Source organism: Dermochelys coriacea, chromosome 2 (genome assembly GCF_009764565.3).
Source record: "Dermochelys coriacea isolate rDerCor1 chromosome 2, rDerCor1.pri.v4, whole genome shotgun sequence".
Taxonomy (NCBI): Eukaryota; Metazoa; Chordata; order Testudines; family Dermochelyidae; genus Dermochelys; species Dermochelys coriacea.
This window is the reverse complement of record NC_050069.1, coordinates 157,376,647-157,394,433: the sequence shown is the minus strand read 5'-3', so window position 1 is coordinate 157,394,433 and position 17,787 is coordinate 157,376,647. Positions and strand designations below refer to the sequence as shown.

At 41.7% G+C, this 17,787-nt stretch overlaps 1 protein-coding gene and 1 long non-coding RNA gene across 7 annotated transcripts in view; both read left to right on the top strand.

Annotated features, from left to right (window-relative positions):
* The window catches only part of LOC122458852, a 523,493-nt gene that overhangs the window by 229,864 nt on the left and 275,842 nt on the right, over positions 1-17,787 (top strand). The gene's annotated exons all lie outside the window — the stretch shown is intronic.
* COL15A1 (collagen type XV alpha 1 chain) overlaps positions 1-17,787 on the top strand; it is a 293,396-nt gene that overhangs the window by 124,510 nt on the left and 151,099 nt on the right. For all 6 annotated transcript variants that reach the window (XM_043508544.1, XM_038392464.2, XM_043508545.1 and 3 more), the window contains 2 exons: positions 11,594-11,720; positions 13,962-14,080. In XM_043508544.1, coding sequence (XP_043364479.1) covers positions 11,594-11,720; positions 13,962-14,080 — 246 coding nt within the window. The remainder of the gene's footprint in view (positions 1-11,593; positions 11,721-13,961; positions 14,081-17,787) is intronic.

Genomic DNA, 17,787 nt, shown 5'->3' with positions numbered 1-17,787 from the left:
TTGTGACAAGGGGACATAAGTGCCGTGCGTGCGCACACACTTACCTGAATTACCACTCTGTACACTGTGGGAGAGTAGGCTGTGCTGCGCCATTGCTTTCTTCTCTCCCTCCAGCTCACATGCAGGTGGGCAAGAAGTGGGACAGAGTGCCAGTAGTGCATAGAGAATTGGCTGGTGCAAAGGAAGAGTCTGTTGCACCCTTTAAAATGCCTTAGTAAAATTATTCTTCCCCAGGTGCAGCTTCCCTGACTCACAGTTCCTTCCTGGGGCAGGGATATAAAGCTTCAGTCTAGTCCTTAGGAAGTAGCATTAAAGGTGGCAAAAAATAAATTCCAGAAATGCCATTGTCTCGTGGGGAAAATGTACTATAGTTCTGAACAAGGATTAAATAAATCCTAGAGTTTAGAGCTGGAAAAGACCTGCTGGGCATCTAGTCCATCTCCCTGGCAATGCAGGATTGCTCCCGACAGCACATTCTCTAGAGTCCTGTCTACTCTCATTTCAAATACACCATCCACCACTTTCCTTGGGAATTAGTTATACAGCCTAATGAATGGGCAGAAGTCAGGGTGCTTGGAGCACTTAACGCTAGTGTTGACAGGGAGTGTAAATGAGAATAATGGGACAAAGTAAGGAAACAGAATATTTAGGTTGAATATCATTGTAAGCTCCCTCACCAGCCCAGGAAAAACCTATTGCCACATCTAAGTCTCTTTCAGTCCATTGCCTCAGGGCATGGTTTATTAATTGAAACACAAACTCTCAATTCACACAAAACAAAGCTATTCCCTTGATCAGCACAGGCTACAGGAGCCCAGAAGCTTTTCCCCTGGCAACTTCTTTCTTTCCTCCACCACTCCTCCCCACTTCAGGGCCTGCTACAGGACCCCACTTGTTTTCTGTAGCTCTCTTCTCCACCTGAGCTCTCTCAGCCCTTTATAGGACCACTTGTCCCATTCCTGCTGTGTCTGATAACTGAAGAGGGCTGAATGCCCCCTGGGCACCTAAGGCCCCAGGCCCGTACACCCTGTTACAGTGATGAAATATTTCTTTCTATGTTGCATTCTCCCAAGGGAAGTGTTGGAAACCCTATTACTTGGCACATTGACATCTGGACCCTCTTCTGTGAGGTGCTGAGCAATGCCTTCTGAACTTAATTGGGAGAGGAGAGTCCTCAGCACACCTCACTTGAGGTGCCCATCACCTTGTAGATTTGGGTCCTAACTGTACAATAACAAACCATTCTATCTGTCTGTCAGAGAGGTGAGCTAGATGACCTAACAGGTCGTTTCCTTCTCTACGTTCTAAAGGCCAGAAAAACCTCGTCCCACAGAGAAACTCGTGCATGAGTTTCCAGAGACAGAAAACTGTGAGCTCATGGAGTTTCCTGGGAATCACCCCTCCAGACTAAGGGTTTTGTAGGGCTGTGGAGCTTTGCTGTGAGTGAGATCTCCCAACCAAAGAAATCCTGGAGATCCACTTTGAAGGGATCCAGGCAGAAGGCGTGGGCACAGGAACTGTCCATGCATGGCTGCCCTTCCACACAGCTCCTGTAGTTTCTCTCCCGCTGCAGCAGCCAGGTTGCTATTGCCTTTGTCTGTCCTCTTTGGCTGCCTGCTTAGTAGGAGCCACAGAGGGAGTTAACCCAGCTCCAACCTCTGTGGACTTCTGTCCAGATTTATACATGGAAATTCATTGAGTCTGCAGGGAATGCAGCCCATGCTCTGCTGCAACCACTCCCACCCTTTCCTCCATATCCCCACAGAACACATACACAGGGGCTGCCTTCTGTTCCATCTATGTGCCTCCTGAAAAAGCAATCCCTCTTCCCTGTACTTGGGTAGAGTGCATGTATGCAGAGGGAATACTCCAGCCCTATGATTCTAGCACACAGATCCATGTGACCCACACCATACACCTCCTCCCAGCTCAGTATATTGCTCTTTATCATTAACCTTTTGCATACCATTCTTCAGCCAGTTTTCTTTTTATTTGACAGTGCTCTTGTGTGGATTAATTTTGAGAGATTTCATGGGCCATTGTTAAATGCTTTGCTAAAATCCAATCATAGTATATTTGGTTTACTGTTTTCTTTATCTACTAATCCTTGTAATTCTATCAAGTCATCAAATTTATGTGGCATGATTTTATTTTTATTAACATGCAGCGAGCTGCTTATTGCTCACTGTTCTATTATCTTTTGCATGTGTAGCCATTTTCCCCCTCCGTATTTTTCCCATTATCTTTCTCGGGAAGGAAGTGAGATTTTGGAGTGGAATTACCAAGATCACTTTCTTTTCCTTTTATTAAAGATTATCTATTATTTAACATTAGTAAAAGGAAATGTTTTATTTAAATCTTTCCTCTGCTTAATTTGTCTTCATATTAATGTAAAACATTTGATACCAATAATTGAACAAAGCCAGGGATTGTCCTTTTCTATCTGTTGTTTCTGTGTAGTATTGGTTATACAGAAGCAGAAGAGGAAAGTCACTGGAGACCGTATTTAGAGGAAAAAATATCTGCTCCTTTTGCAGGAGGCATAGGCATCAAGATCCAGCATTATTAAAGGATTTATATACACACAGTCCTGTACTGCATGTTAAAACATGGCAAAGCTTAATACTCTAGGTTTATTATAATTCCGATCAACAGATTATATTTAAGGGTACTTTGAGCTGTTGGCTCCAATGAATAGTTGGAAAAAAAGGTATACAAAAATAAAGGAAAAGAGAAGATAAGGAGCGAACACAAATGTATGTAATCTGTTAGAGCGAAGGTGTTTGAAATCCTGTATAATCAATGGAAAAAGAAAAGGAGTACTTGTGGCACCTTAGAGACTAACAAATTTATTTGAGCATAAGCTTTCATGAGCTACAGCTCACTTATGCATCCGATGAAGTGAGCTGTAGCTCACGAAAGCTTATGCTCAAATAAATTTGTTAGTCTCTGAGGTGCCACAAGTACTCCTTTTCTTTTTGCAAATACAGACTAACACAGCTGCTACTCTGAAACCAATAAATGGAAAGACGCCTGTCGACTTCATTGGGAGTTGGATCTGGCCCACAGAGAACAAGACTTCAGTTATCCTTTGTTCTTTAAGCTTTGAAAGAAATTGCAAGTCAGAATTGACTTCCTAAAACAAATATGAGTATGTCTACACTGCAATTAGACACCTGTGACTGGCCTATGCCAGCTGACTTGGGCTAAGGGGCTGTTTAACTGCGCTGTAGACATTCGGGCTCTGGGACCCTCTTGCCATACAGGGTCCCAGAGCCCAGAATCCAACCCAAGCCTGAACAGCTACACTGCAGTAAACAGCCCCTTAGCCCGAGCCCTCAAGTCTGAGTCAACTGGCACAGGCCAGTCGCGGGTTTTTAATTGCAGTATAGACATACCGTATGTTTCCTCAGAGCTTTACAAGTAACTGCAGTGAAGCCATGATGCCTTCAATAGCAATTTTATTTTATCTTATTTTTTTACCACCAGTAGCAAGACTCAAATCTGGAAATAGCAGAATCTGCACCCACCAATTATAATTGTGATTTGTATTGTGATAGCCCAATGGGGACTAGAATACCTATGTGTTAGGTGCTGTACAAACATAGAACAAAAACAGTCCTTGCCCCCAAGGGCTTAGTATTCAGTCCTCCCCTCTGTGCTGTCACTGTCCTTTTTAAAATGAGGACAGCATCTAAGTGCATATTGAACTTGAAGCATGTGCTTAGTTTCCATTGATTTCAATGAGACCTGAGAACATGCTTAAGTGCTATCTTGAATAGGGGTGCTTTCCTGAATAAGGGCCTTAAACCTTATTTCTAGTGTTTTATTATGAAATACAGCAAACTTCTTTGAAAGGTTTTCCCTCTTGTATATACATAAAAACAGAACGATAATATCAGGCTAAAGGTTTCAGAGTAGCAGCCATGTTAGTCTGTATTTGTGAAAAGAAAAGGAGTACTTGTGGCACCTCAGAGACTAACAAATTTATTTGAGCATAAGCTTTCGTGAGCTACAGCTCACTTCATCGGATGCATTCAATGGAAAATACAGTGGGGAGATTTATATACACAGAGAGCATGAAACAATGGGTGTTACCATATACATTGTAAGGAGAGTGATCACTTAAGATGAGCTATTAGCAGCAGGAGAGTGGGGGGGAGGAGGGGGAGAAAACCTTCTGTAGTGATAATCAAGGTGGGCCATTTCCAGCAGTTGTCAAGAACGTCTGAGGAACAGTGGGGGATAGGAGGTGGGGAAATAAACATGGGGAAATAGTTTTACTTTGTGTAATGACCCATCCACTCCCAGTCTCTATTCAAGCCTAAGTTAACTGTATCCAGTTCGCAAATTAATTCCAATTCAGCAGTCTCTCGTTGGAGTCTGTTTTTCAAGTTTTTTTGTTGAAGAATTGCAACTTTTAGGTCTGTAATCAGGTGACCAGAGAGACTGAAGTGTTCTCTGACTGGCTTTTGAAGGTTATAATTCTTGACGTCTGATTTGTGTCCATTTATTCTTTTATGTAGAGACTGTCCAGTTTGACCAATGTACAGCAGAGGGGCATTGCTGGCACATGATGGCATATATCACATTGGTAGATGCACAGATGAACGAGCCTCTGTTAGTGTGGCTGATGTGATTAGGCCCTATGATGGTGTCCCCTGAATAGATATATGGACAGAGTTGGCAACGAGCTTTGTTGCAAGGATAGGTTCCTGGGTTAGTGGTTCTGTTGTGTGGTTGCTGGTGAGTATTTGCTTCAGCTTGGGGGGCTGTCTGTAAGCAAGGACTGGCCTGTCTCCCAAGATCTGTGAGAGTGATGGGTCGTCCTTCAGGATAGGTTGTAGATCCTTGGTGATGTGTTGGAGAGGTTTTAGTTGGGGACTGAAGGTGATGGCTAGTGGCGTTCTGTTATTTTCTTTGTTGGGCCTGTAGTAGGTGACTTTTGGGTACTCTTCTGGCTCTGTCAATCTGTTTATTCTCTTCAGCCAGGTGGGCATTGTAGTTGTAAGAATGCTTGATAGAGATCTTGTAGGTGTTTGTCTCTGTCTGAGGGTTGGAGCAAATGCGGTTGTATTGTAGAGCTTGGCTATAGACAATGGATCGTGTGGTATGATCTGGATAAAAGCTGGAGGCATGTAGGTAGGAATAGTGGTCAGTAGGTTTCTGGTATAGGGTGGTGTTTATGTGACCATCGCTTACTATAGATTCATAGATACTAAGGTCAGAAGGGACCATTCTGATCATCTAGTCCGACCTCCTGCACAGCGCAGGCCACAGAATCTCACCCACCCACTCCTACGAAAAACCTCACATATGTCTGAGCTATTGAAGTCCTCAAATCATGGTTTAAAGACTTCAAGGAGCAGAGATGCCTCCCTCAAGTGACCCGTGCCCCATGCAACAGAGGAAGGCGAAAAACCTCCAGAGCCTCTCCAATCTGCCCTGGAGGAAAATTCCTTCCCGACCCCAAATATGGCGATCAGCTAAACCCTGAGCATATGGGCAAGATTCACCAGCCAGATACTACAGAAAATTCTTTCCTGGGTAACTCAGATCCCATCCATCTAATATCCCATCTCAGGGGATTAGTCCTATTTACCCTGAATATTTAAAGATCAATTACTTACCAAAATCCCATTATCCCATCATACCATCTCCTCCATAAACTTATCGAGTAGAATCTTAAAACCAGATAGATCTTTTGCCCCCACTGCTTCCCTTGGAAGGCTATTCCAAAACTTCGCTCCTCTGACGGTTAGAAACCTTCGTCTAATTTCAAGTCTAAACTTCCTGGTGGCCAGTTTATACCCATTTGTTCTTGTGTCCACATTGATGCTGAGCTTAAATAATTCCTCTCCTTCTCCTGTATTTATCCCTCTGATATATTTATAGAGAGCAATCATATCTCCCCTCAACCTTCTTTTAGTTAGGCTAAACAAGCCAAGCTCCTTAAGTCTCCTTTCATAAGACAAGTTTTCCATTCCTCAGATCATCCTAGTAGCCCTTCTCTGTACCTGCTCCAGTTTGAATTCATCCTTTTTAAACATGGGAGACCAGAACTGCACACAGTATTCTAGGTGAGGTCTCACCAGTGCCTTGTATAATGGTACTAAAACCTCCTTATCTCTACTGGAAATGCCTCTCCTGATGCATCCCAAAACCGCATTAGCTTTTTTCACAGCCATATCACATTGGCAGCTCATAGTCATCCTATGATCAACCAATACTCCAAGGTCCTTCTCCTTTTCCTTTACTTCTAATTGATGCGTCCCCAACTTATAACTAAAATTCTTGTTATTAATCCCTAAATGCATAACCTTACACTTCTCAGCATTAAATTTCATCCTATTACTATTACTCCACTTTACAAGGTCATCCAGATCCTCCTGTATAATATCCCGATCCTTTTCTGAATTGGCAATACCTCCCAGCTTTGTATCATCTGCAAACTTTATTAGCACACTCCCACTTTTTGTGCCAAGGTCAGTAATAAAAAGATTAAATAAGATTGGTCCCAAAACCGATCCCTGAGGAACTCCACTGGTAACCTCCCTCCAACCTGACAGTTCGCCTTTCAGTAGGACTCGTTGCAGTCTCCCCTTTTACCAATTCCTTATCCATCTTTTGATGTTCATATTGATCCCCATCTTCTCCAATTTAACTAATAATTCCCCATGTGGCACGGTATCAAATGCCTTACTGAAATCTAGGTAAATTAGATCCACTGCATTTCCTTTATCTAAAAAATCTGTTACTTTTTCAAAAAAGGAGATTAGGTTGGTTTGGCATGATCTACCTTTTGTAAAATCATGTTGTATTTTGTCTCATTTACCATTGACTTCAATGTCCTTAACTAATTTCTCCTTCAAAATTTTTTCCAGGATCTTGCACACTACAGATGTCAAACTAACTGGCCTGTAGTTACTTGGATCACTTTTTTTCCCTTTCTTAAAAATAGGAACTATATTAGCAATTCTCCAATCATTCGGTACTACTCCTGAGTTTACAGATTCATTAAAAATTCTTTCTAATGGGCTTGCAATTTCAGGTGCCAATTCCTTTAATATTCTTGGATGAAGATTATCTGGGCCCCCCGATTTAGTCCCATTAAGCTGTTTCAGTTTCGCTTCTACCTCAGATATGGTAATATCTACCTCCATATCCTCATTCCCATTTGTCATGCTACCATTATCCCTAAGGTCCTCTTTAGCCTTACTAAAGATTGAGGCAAAGTATTTGTTTAGATATTGGGCCATGCCTAGATTATCCTTAACCTCCACTCCATCCTTAGTGTTTAGCGGCCCCACTTCTTCTTTCTTAGTTTTCTTCTTATTTATATGGCTATAGAACCTTTTACTATTAGTTTTAATTCCCTTTGCAAGGTCCAACTCTACTCGACTTTTAGCCTGTCTCACTTTATCCCTACATGTTCTGACCTCAATTAGGTAGCTTTCCTTGCTGATCCCTCCCATCTTCCACTCCCTGTATGCTTTCTGCTTCTTCTTAATCACCTCTCTAAGATGCTTGCTCATCCAGCTTGGTCTACAACTCCTTCCTATGAATTTTTTTCCCCTTTCTTGGGATACAGGCTTCCGATAGCTTCTGCAGCTTTGATTTAAAGTAATCCCAGGCCTCCTCTACCTTTAGATCCATAAATTCTTCAGTCCAATCCACTTCCCTAACTAATTTCCTTAATTTTTGAAAGTCAGCCCTTTTGAAATCAAACTCTAGTTGCAGATTTATTTTTGTTAATCCTTCCATTTAGTTTGAACTGAATTAGCTCATGATCACTTGAGCCAAGATTGTCCCCTACAACCATTTCTTCTATGAGGTCCTCGCTATTCACCAAAATTAAATCTAAAATGGCATCCCCTCTAGTTGGTTCAGCAACTACTTGAAGAAGGAATCCATCAGCTATCGCATCTAGGAAAATCTGAGCCCTATTATTATTATTAGCACTGGTCCTTCAGTCTATATCTGGGAAGTTAAAGTCTCCTATGATCACGCAGTTTCCATTAGTATTTACTTTATTAAAAACATTAAAAAGGGCTCTATCCATATCCAAATTAGATCCCGGCGGTCTATAGCACACCCCAAGCACTATCGTAGGAGAGGCTTTACTAGTTATCTTCCCCAATGTAATTTTTGCCCAGACGGACTCGGTCTTATCCATTGCATCGCTTCTTATTTCTTTACATTCTACCTCATCCTTGATATACAATGCTACTCCACCACCTTTACCTTTGTTTCTGTTTTTCCTAAACAGCACATACCCTTCAATACCTGTAGTCCAGTCATGACTACTATTCCACCATGTTTCTGTTATCCCTATAATATCTGGTTTCACTTCCTGCACCAGTAGCTCTAGTTCCTCCATTTTGTTACCTAGGCTCCTCGCATTGGTGTACAAACATCTTAATTTTTGCTGTTTGGCCTCGCTCACATTTTGTACCCTATTAGGCACAGTCATTCTACAGCCAGTATAACCTATTAGACTAGTATCCACACCACCCTCGCTCCTTATATACATTCTCCTACCCACGGCTGTATCCTTTCTTACTTCGTCTTCTTCCCTCTCAATGCTAAAATCTGGCGTGGAGATTACCTGGACATCTCCCATCCATCTCCCCCCAATTCCTAGTTTAAAGCTCTCTTTATCGGTTGTGCCAGCCTTGATCCTAGAAGTTTATTTCCTTCCCTACTCAGATGAAGTCCATCCCGAGAGAACTGTCCTCTGTCCATGAATGCCTCCCAGTGGCCATACATCCCAAAGCCCTCCTTATAGCACCACTGCCTAACCGATGAAGTGAGCTGTAGCTCACGAAAGCTTATGCTCTAATAAATTTGTTAGTCTCTAAGGTGCCACAAGTACTCCTTTTCTTTAAGCCATCTGTTGACAGTCATAATCTTGTCACACCTTTGTTGCCCTTCTCTAGGAACAGGAAGGATCCCGCTAAAGATCACCTGAGCCTCAATTTCCTTAAGCGTCTTCCCCAGCCTAGCATAGTCTCCCTTAATACTTTCCAGTGAGAATCTAGCCGTATCATTTGTTCCCACATGAAGGATAATTAGGGGATTCTTTCCCGCTCCCTTTAGGATCCTTTTCAACCTCAGGTCTACATCCCGTATCTTAGCAGCCGGAAGACAGCACACCCTTCTATTCTCTGGATCAGCTCTAGTTACAGGCCTGTCTATTCTTCTCAATAAAGAGTCCCCTATCACATAGACCTGCCTTTTCCTGGTGACAGTGCTATTCTCCAGTCTCTCCCCTGTTCCCTCTGGCTACAAGTTCTTTCCATTTCTATTTTCCCTTATAATCCTCTTCAACCCATACTATATCCTCCTGGGGCTCATATTTGGTGTAGTCTCCCTTGACTCTTCCACTTTTCCTGTAGGACTAGCCTCTCTTCTCTTCTTCCTTACCCTTCCACCTACAACAAGTACCTCCTGAGCCCCTTCTTCATTTTCCAACTCTGCAAACCTGTTCCTAAGCTCTATTTCTCCTTCACTAGCCTGTCTTTTCCTCTGCCTGGTTCTTTTAGTCACATGCTTCCACTGACCACTTTCCTCACCCAGTCTCCCCTCAAAATTCCCCAGCCCTGCTTCCATCCGTGAGTCTGAGCTTTTCCCTTCAGATACCTCATATCTTTGCTCCATCATCTGCTCAAACCCCTTCCTAAACTCAACCAGACTTTCCACCTGCATCTCCAAGCCTCGGATCTTTTCCTCCATCAGCTCTATCAGACGGCATTTCCTGCAGAAAAAAACTCTTACCAGGTCCCCCCCTCCAGGATCATGTACATACCACAGCTTCCACATCCAGTCATCCTCAATGTGTCTTCCACTACAGGAGTCACTCCCACAGCTGCCTCCGTATCTGTCATCGCCTTCCCACCTTAGTCCTGTTAAACTGGGAAACACAAGTCACGCCAAAAAGACCACCCCCCAACCCCAGCAAAAGCAAACCCCAAATAAGCACTGCAATACAAACTCCCACTCATACTCCCCTGTTTACAGCTCTGTTTGCTAGCTCCTGTGCAGCTGTCTGTGCCGCTGTCTGACTGGCTGGCTACCTTTATAGGACCTCTAGTTAGAAGCCCCACCCCCTAACCAGGGCTCAGCTTCTCTCCCAGCACAAAGCCCCTACAAGCCTCTACACACACACACACACACACATACACATGCACACACACACACAAATACTAAAAATACAAAACCAAGTACAAATACCTTCTCCTCCAACAGAACTCCCACTCAAACTCCCCTGTTTACAGCTCTCTTTGCTAGCTCCTGTGCCGCTGCAGCTGTCTGTGCCATAGTGTCCAGTAAGTGGATCTCTTGTGTGGACTGGTCCATGCTGAGGTTGATGGTGGGATGGAAATTGTTGAAATCATGGTGGAATTCCTCAAGGGCTTCTTTTCCATGGGTCCAGAAAGATGTTCTAGGCATAATTCCATTCTTTTACATGTATAGCAAAATATGTTAAAATTCCTTATTAACATTATGTGCATCTCTGCCAGATTCTTTAGTCCACTACATGTGCTCAATGTTGCTATGGCGACACAAATCACATTTAAACCTTGCTTAATTGGCCATTGGAGGACAGAGTAGGGAAATCTTCTGGTGGCATAGAACCAGCTCTGTCTCAAGCCTCTGTGAACAGTTAGTGCATGGCAAGCTGAGGTGTAACTCTCCCTCACAGTAATATGCCATGCACAATTGTCCATGTGGACCTTGCTCTAAAGTTCTATAATGCCCTTTGGTCTACTCCCATTATAAAGTGTGTAGATTAAAGTGTACTAAGGAAATTTTAGTCATGTCAGCAGGGTCCACACAGACAGTTAGTGCTTGGCAAGGTAGATTTACATCCCAGCTTCTCACAAATTAACTGTTTGTATAGACAAGCCCTGTGTATGTGGTATGGCAGGTGTGCTCCTACATGTACCTGACCCCATGGGCAGCCAGTGGAAGGCAGAGCAGACTGCCAGCTCTGTGGATAGGGCTGGCACTTGCCAGCTCCAGGACCAAGAAGCCACTATGGTGGCTTCATGCCAACTGTGCCCTCTCCAGACTTGTGCCAGATTTCTTTTCCCGAGCCCAGAGGATCTGGATTTCAAATTTGTTTGCTAGCCTTTCAGGAGAACTTAGTTGAAACTTTCATACATCTTATATGAAATTCATATTAAAACCATATGGCTATAAATTAGTGAGATGGTTCCTGCCAAACAGAAATGAGGTATTTAAGAAAGAACAGCAGTTAAAGAGAAAAAGCTTGATTGTAATGTAACCATGTGCAAATACTGCTTGTTAGTAAATGTTAATTTTATTGTTACCTGCCTTTTAGCTGTAACTGAAAACGCATTCGAAAGAATTAGGCATTTTTAGGAACAAGTGCACAAAAAAGTACTATTTGGAAGAAAACCAAGACTCTAGTTGGAATTCATAAACATAACCGGTTTGTTTGTGTTCTGAAGTAGAACAAACCTATTGATTCATTTTATGTGGTGAGACTTTTCTCAGAAATAATGATCAAATATGTTTGCTTTACTTTCTTGCTAAGCAATTGTTTGGGAATTTATTTTGTTTTTAGCCTGAAGAAAGAACAGCTGAACCTGTAGGAGCACCTCCAACGGTATCCGTTCAATCAGAAGAAATGGATTTCTCAGGACATCATATATTAGATGAAACACTTGAACCACCTACAATCAAAGAACAAGGCACTATATGCTACCCTTTTTTATTTCTATGCTCTTCAGGGCCGGGCCTATATTTTCTCTGTATGGAAAGCATGTGGCACATTTTAGGTGTTACTTGAAATATACGTAATAATTTTAAATATCTTAGATATTCTGTTTATTATGATAGGCATCTCCTCAGTACTGAACGTGATGAGCCTACTGCAGGGTAAAATACATTTTCCAAATAGTTGCACTTCAAATTTTTCAAGCTGGTCAATTGTAACAGTGCTTATAGATAGACTGCAACCCCTCCTGAGCCCCTTTTTGCTAACCATGGGGCCCACAGATCATTTAACCATACCTTGGGCAAAAAAGATCCATAGTTCTTAGATGTACAAAGAGCAGGTGTAACCCCATCAACAAAGATGAGTCCCAATCATAGCTGCATTTAAATAAGCTATAGTTTATTTGAGAGGAAAAACAGATAAACAAAGAATTAAAATAAATTCTTGGTCTGTATGAATCTCAGTGAACAGTAATGCAAGCCAGCAGACAGTTCTGGTGTCTTGCAATTGTGTACCTATGCAGTATTATATGTAGGAAGGATTTTTACTTTAACTTCTGCTTAGATTAGCTGATGCCTGGGATCATGAAGTGTCATTACCCCATTTTAGAATGTATAAATATAAATGTTATTGGCTCTAAAATTATCCAGCCCCTTTTAAAAATTTAGCTCCAGTATTTAATTCTGTGATCTCTTAGGGTAGTGAATTCTGCATACTTAACAGCACTGTTATCCATCACAGTAAAGTCTGAGTACCACACAGACAAATGTATCTTTGTCACACCCTGTGAGGTAGGGGAGTATTATCACCAGTTTACAGTCGAGAAACAGGCACAGAGAGATTAAGGACCAGATTCTCAAAGGTCTTTAGGCACCTAAAGGTACAGAGAAGTGCCTAGTGGGATTTTCAAAAGTGCTTATGCACCTAAACGTACATTGATTTCAGTAAAAAGAAAAGCAGTACTTGTGGCACCTTAGAGACTAACAAATTTATTAGAGCATAAGCTTTCGTGAGCTACAGCTCACTTCATCGGATGCATTAGGTGGAAAAAACAGAGGAGAGATTTATATACACACACAGAGAACATGAAACAATGGGTTTATCATACACACTGTAAGGAGAGCTCATGAAAGCTTATGCTCTAATAAATTTGTTAGTCTCTAAGGTGCCCACGAAAGCTTATGCTCTAATAAATTTGTTAGTCTCTAAGGTGCCACAAGTACTGCTTTTCTTTTTGCGAATACAGACTAACACGGCTGCTACTCTGAAACCTGTCATTGATTTCAGTGGGAGTTAATTGTCTAGGCAGTTTTGAAAATCAAACTTTGTCCATATCTGCATCTTTAGACACCTAAATACCTTTAAAAATTTGTCCCGAAGTGACTTGGTCAAGGTCAAACAAGAAGTCTGTGACAGAGCAAAGAATTGAACCCAGACCTTTTGAGCTCCAGCCTGTCATCTTAGCAACAGGGTCACTTAACTGTCATTCATTGGTTGGTCTTGGTGATGAATAGTGAGAAACTGTGAGGGATTCAAAATCTAAAATGTGAGGCACCATTTTCCCAATGTGTATAGAGTACTTGATCCTATGTAGTGCAGGTATGGAACATTTAATGTGTAAGTGCCAGGTACAAAGTGCTAAGCAGGGCACGAAGCACAGAGGAACCCAATTCTCCAATAGTGGGAAAATTGCAGCACACAAACACATTACTAGAGCAGGGGTCAGCAATAGGAGTAAGGCCAAAGAGGATACTGCATAACTAATTACATCACTCTTAAGCCAATGGCTCCTCAAACAAACCTTGCAGGGCACATCCCTCATTTTTAAATCTGCACAGTTGAAAGTTAGGCAGGGGGAAGGCAAAGGGTTGAAGCAAGAAGATCATCCAATGCACTCTCCTTATCTCACCCAGTCCTACAGTACATCCTCTCTTTTGTAGCTATCGTCTCTCTTTTTGCACTTTAAAAAAAAATTCCCCTAACCATCTTTCAAAGTTTTTGTTTTTATTTAACTCCATCCTTCTCTATTACAGAAAGATTTTATTTTTGCCTTGAGTTTTGGGGGGTTCTCTTCTTCTTTCCCAGTTTCATCTTCTGTTTGTGTATTTTTTTGTCTCTTTCTTTTGCCTTACTGTATGTTTGCTCTCTTCCCTGATAAATGTCTTCTAATGCGTTTTGTTTTATTTTATTTTATTTTATTTTATTTTATTTTAAGGTTCAACCAATGCAGGAAATAATCAACATGAAAGTGAGACCACTACAGTAGCCCAGGAAATACTAAAACCAGAAGCTGGTTCTGGTGCTATTGTTTTGCAAGGAGTGAGCAGAGAAAAGGTTAGTATAGATGGCTTACTATGTTGCTCCTCATTGTGGTTCTGATTCAGGAAAGCACTTACGCATATAATTAAATGCTTTCCTGAATTAGTGCCTTTATCCTTTCCAGCTTACTAATAACGTTTATGGTGATCAGTAATTTGTATACTTAAGCAAGTATGGCATCTCATGGCAACATCATATCCAAACCTACTTGAACTGTTGGGCAGTTCAGATCTAGATCCAAACTTTCCAGTTCACACTGAGCCATAGTCAGAGCAAACCTGTACTTTTGATGTGGACTATTTTTACTTTATTTAAAGAAGCAATGAAGAAGGAAAAGAACCCCTATAGATCCTCAAAGTGAGAGCCTGGAGTTCGTTGTTCATTTTATAACAGCCATCTTGAACTAACTTGTAGAGACAGCCTTGCAGACTAGGGGCTACTTTATTCTTAAAGTAAAGCCCATGGTGCATGTTATGTAATTTTAAATCTGTTTGTTATGCTACACAACATGCACCAGGGCTCCTTTATCAGATGGATAGAGCAGTTGAGCCCAAACTCCTTGAATTTTGAAGCAGTTCAGTTCTGAAATTTGTATCTGTGGCTCATCTCTAGAACGGAATAAACAATACCGCCCTCCCTCAAAATTTGAGGGGCTGATCCTACAGTCTTTACCCAGACTTCATTGGGAGTTTTGCCTGAGTAATGGCAGCTGGGTATGGCCCTGAGTACTCTGATAAAAAAGCACGCAGTGTTAGAACATAAGAAAAGCCTTCAGACCAGTGGTACTAGTCCAGTATCCTGTCTTCCAACAGTGGACAATGTCATGTACTTCAGACAGAATGAACAGAACAGTTCAATTATTGAGGGATCCATCCCCTGTGATCCACTCTCAGCTTCTGGCAGTCAGAGGCAAGGGACTCCCAGAGCATGGGGTTGCATCCCTGACTATTTTGGCTAATAGCCATTAATGGATCTGTCCTCCATGAATTTATCTAAATCTTTTTTGAACCCAGTTATAGTTTTGGCCTTCACAATATCCCCTGGCAATGAGTTCCACAGGTTTGACTGTGTGTTGTGTGCAGAGTACTTCCTTTTGTTCGTTTTGAACCTGCTGTCTATTGGATGACACCATTGGATGACACCTGGTGCTTGTGTTATGTGAAGGAGTAAATAACACTTCCATATTCACTTTCTCCATGACATTTGTGATTTTATAGACCTTGATCATAGCCCCCCTTTGTTGTGTCTTTTTCAAATTGAAGAGTCACCATCTTTTTAATCTTTCCTCATGTGGGAGCTGTTCCATACCCTTAATCATTTTTGTTGCCCATCTCTGTACCTTTTCCAATTCTAATATATCTTTTTTGTGATGTGGCTACCAGAACTGCACATAGTATTCAAAGTGTGGGCATACATGGATTTAAATAGAGGAAATATATTTGCTGTCTCATTATCTGTCCCTTTCCTAATGGTTCCTAACATTCTGTTAGTTTTTTAGACTGCTGCTGCACACTGAGTGGATGTTTTCAGAGAACTATCCACAATCACTCCAAGATCTCTTTCTTGAGTGGTAACAGCTAATTTAGACCTCATCATTTTGTATGTATAGTTGGGATTACGTTTTCCAAAGTGCATTATTTTGCATTTATTAACATGGAATTTCATCTGCCATTTTATTGCCCAGACACTCAATTTTGTGAGATCCCTTTGGATTTTCCTATCTTGAGTAGCTTTGTATTGTCTGCAAATTTTGCCACCTCGCTGTTTACCCCTTTTTCGAGATCAGTTATGAATATGTTGAACAGTACTGGACCCACTCCACACCATAGAATCATAGAAGATTAGCATTTGAAGAGACCTCAGGAGGTCATCTAGTCAACCCCCTGCTCAAAGCAGGACCAACGCCAACCAAATCATCCCAGCCAGGGCTTTGTCAAGCCAGACCTTAAAAACCTCTAAGGATGGAGATTCCACCACTTCCCTAGGTAACCCATTCCAGTGTTTCATAGAATCATAGAACTGGAAAGAAACTTGAGAGGTCATCTAGTCCAGTCCCCTGCACTCAAGGCAGAACAAAGTATTGTCTAGACCATCCCTGACAGGTGTTTGTCCAACCGTCTCTTAAAAATCCCCAAGGATGGAGATTCCACAACCTCCCAAGGCAATTTATTCCAGTGCTTACCCATTCTGGCAGTTAGGAATTTTTTCCTAATGTCCAACCTAAATCACCCTTGCTGAAATTTGCTGAAAGTGGAGTACTTTGAATTTGTCCTTATTGAATTTCTTCCTATTTACTTCAGACCATTTCTCCAGTTTGTCCAGATCATTTAGAATTTTAATCCTATCCTCCAAAGCACTTGCAACCTCTCCCAGCTTGGTATTGTCCACAAACTTTATAAGTGTACTCTCTATGCCATTATCTAAATATCTTGATGAAGATATTGAACAGAACCAAACCCAGAACCGATCCCTGTGGGACCCCACTCATTATGTCCTTCCATATGACTGTGAACCACTGATAACTACTCTCTTGGAATGATTTTCCAACCAGTTATGCACCCACCTTATAATAGCTCAATCTAGGTTATATTTCCCTAGTTTGTTTATGAAAAGGTCATGCGAGACAGTATCAAAAGCCTTACTAAAGTCAAAATATACCACATCTACCGCTTCCCCCCATCCACAAGGCTTGTTACCCTGTCAAAGAAAGCTATCAGGTTGGTTTGACATGAAATACTTTTTCCTAATATCCAACATAGACCTCCCCCACTGCAACTTGAGACCATTGCTCCTTGGTCTGTCATCTGCCACCACTGAGAACAGCCTTGCTCCATCCTCTTTGGAACCCGCCCCCATTTCAGTTAGTTGAAGGCTGCTATCAAATCACCCGCTCACTCTTCTCTTCTGCAGACTAAATAAGCCCAGTTCCCTCAGTCTCTCCTCATGAGTCATGTGCCCCAGCCCCCTGATCATTTTTGTTGCCCTCAGCTGGACTCTCTGCAATTTGTCCATATCCTTTTTGTAGTGGGGGCCCCAAACTGGACACAATACTTGCATGTGGCCTCACCAGTGCAGATCCCTGCAGGACACCACTATTTACCTCTTTTCATTCTGAAAACTGACCATTTATTCCTACCCTATCTTTTAACTAGTTACTAATCCATGAGAGGACCTTCCATCTTATCCCATGACTGCTTACTTTTAAGAACCTTTGGTGAGGGACCTTGTCAAAGGCTTTCTGAAAGTCCAAATAAATTATATCCACTGGATCAGACTTTGTGCACTTATTTGTTGACCCCCTCAAATTCTAATAGATTGTGAGGCATGATTTTCCTTTACAAAAGCTGCATTGACTCTTCCCTAACAAATTGAGTTCATCTATATGTCTGCAAATTCTGTTCTTTACTACAATTTTAAACCAATTTGCCTGGTACTGAAGTTAGGCTTACCAGTTTATAATTGCCAAGATCGCCTCAGGAGTCTCTCTCAAAAATTGGCATCAAATTAAGCTATCTTCCAGTCAATGTTCTCTCTAATTTTTGACAGGCCGTGTGCACAAAAAATTTCTTCTGTGCAAATTTTTGAAGCAGAGTTCAAATTTGTGCACCAGGAGGCTAATGCGCCCAAGCGAGTAGTAAAATGCCTATACATTTAAAAAGTTTTAAATTTGCAATTTGTGTCAACTTATATGGATTTTCAGATAGAGACATCATAAGTATAAA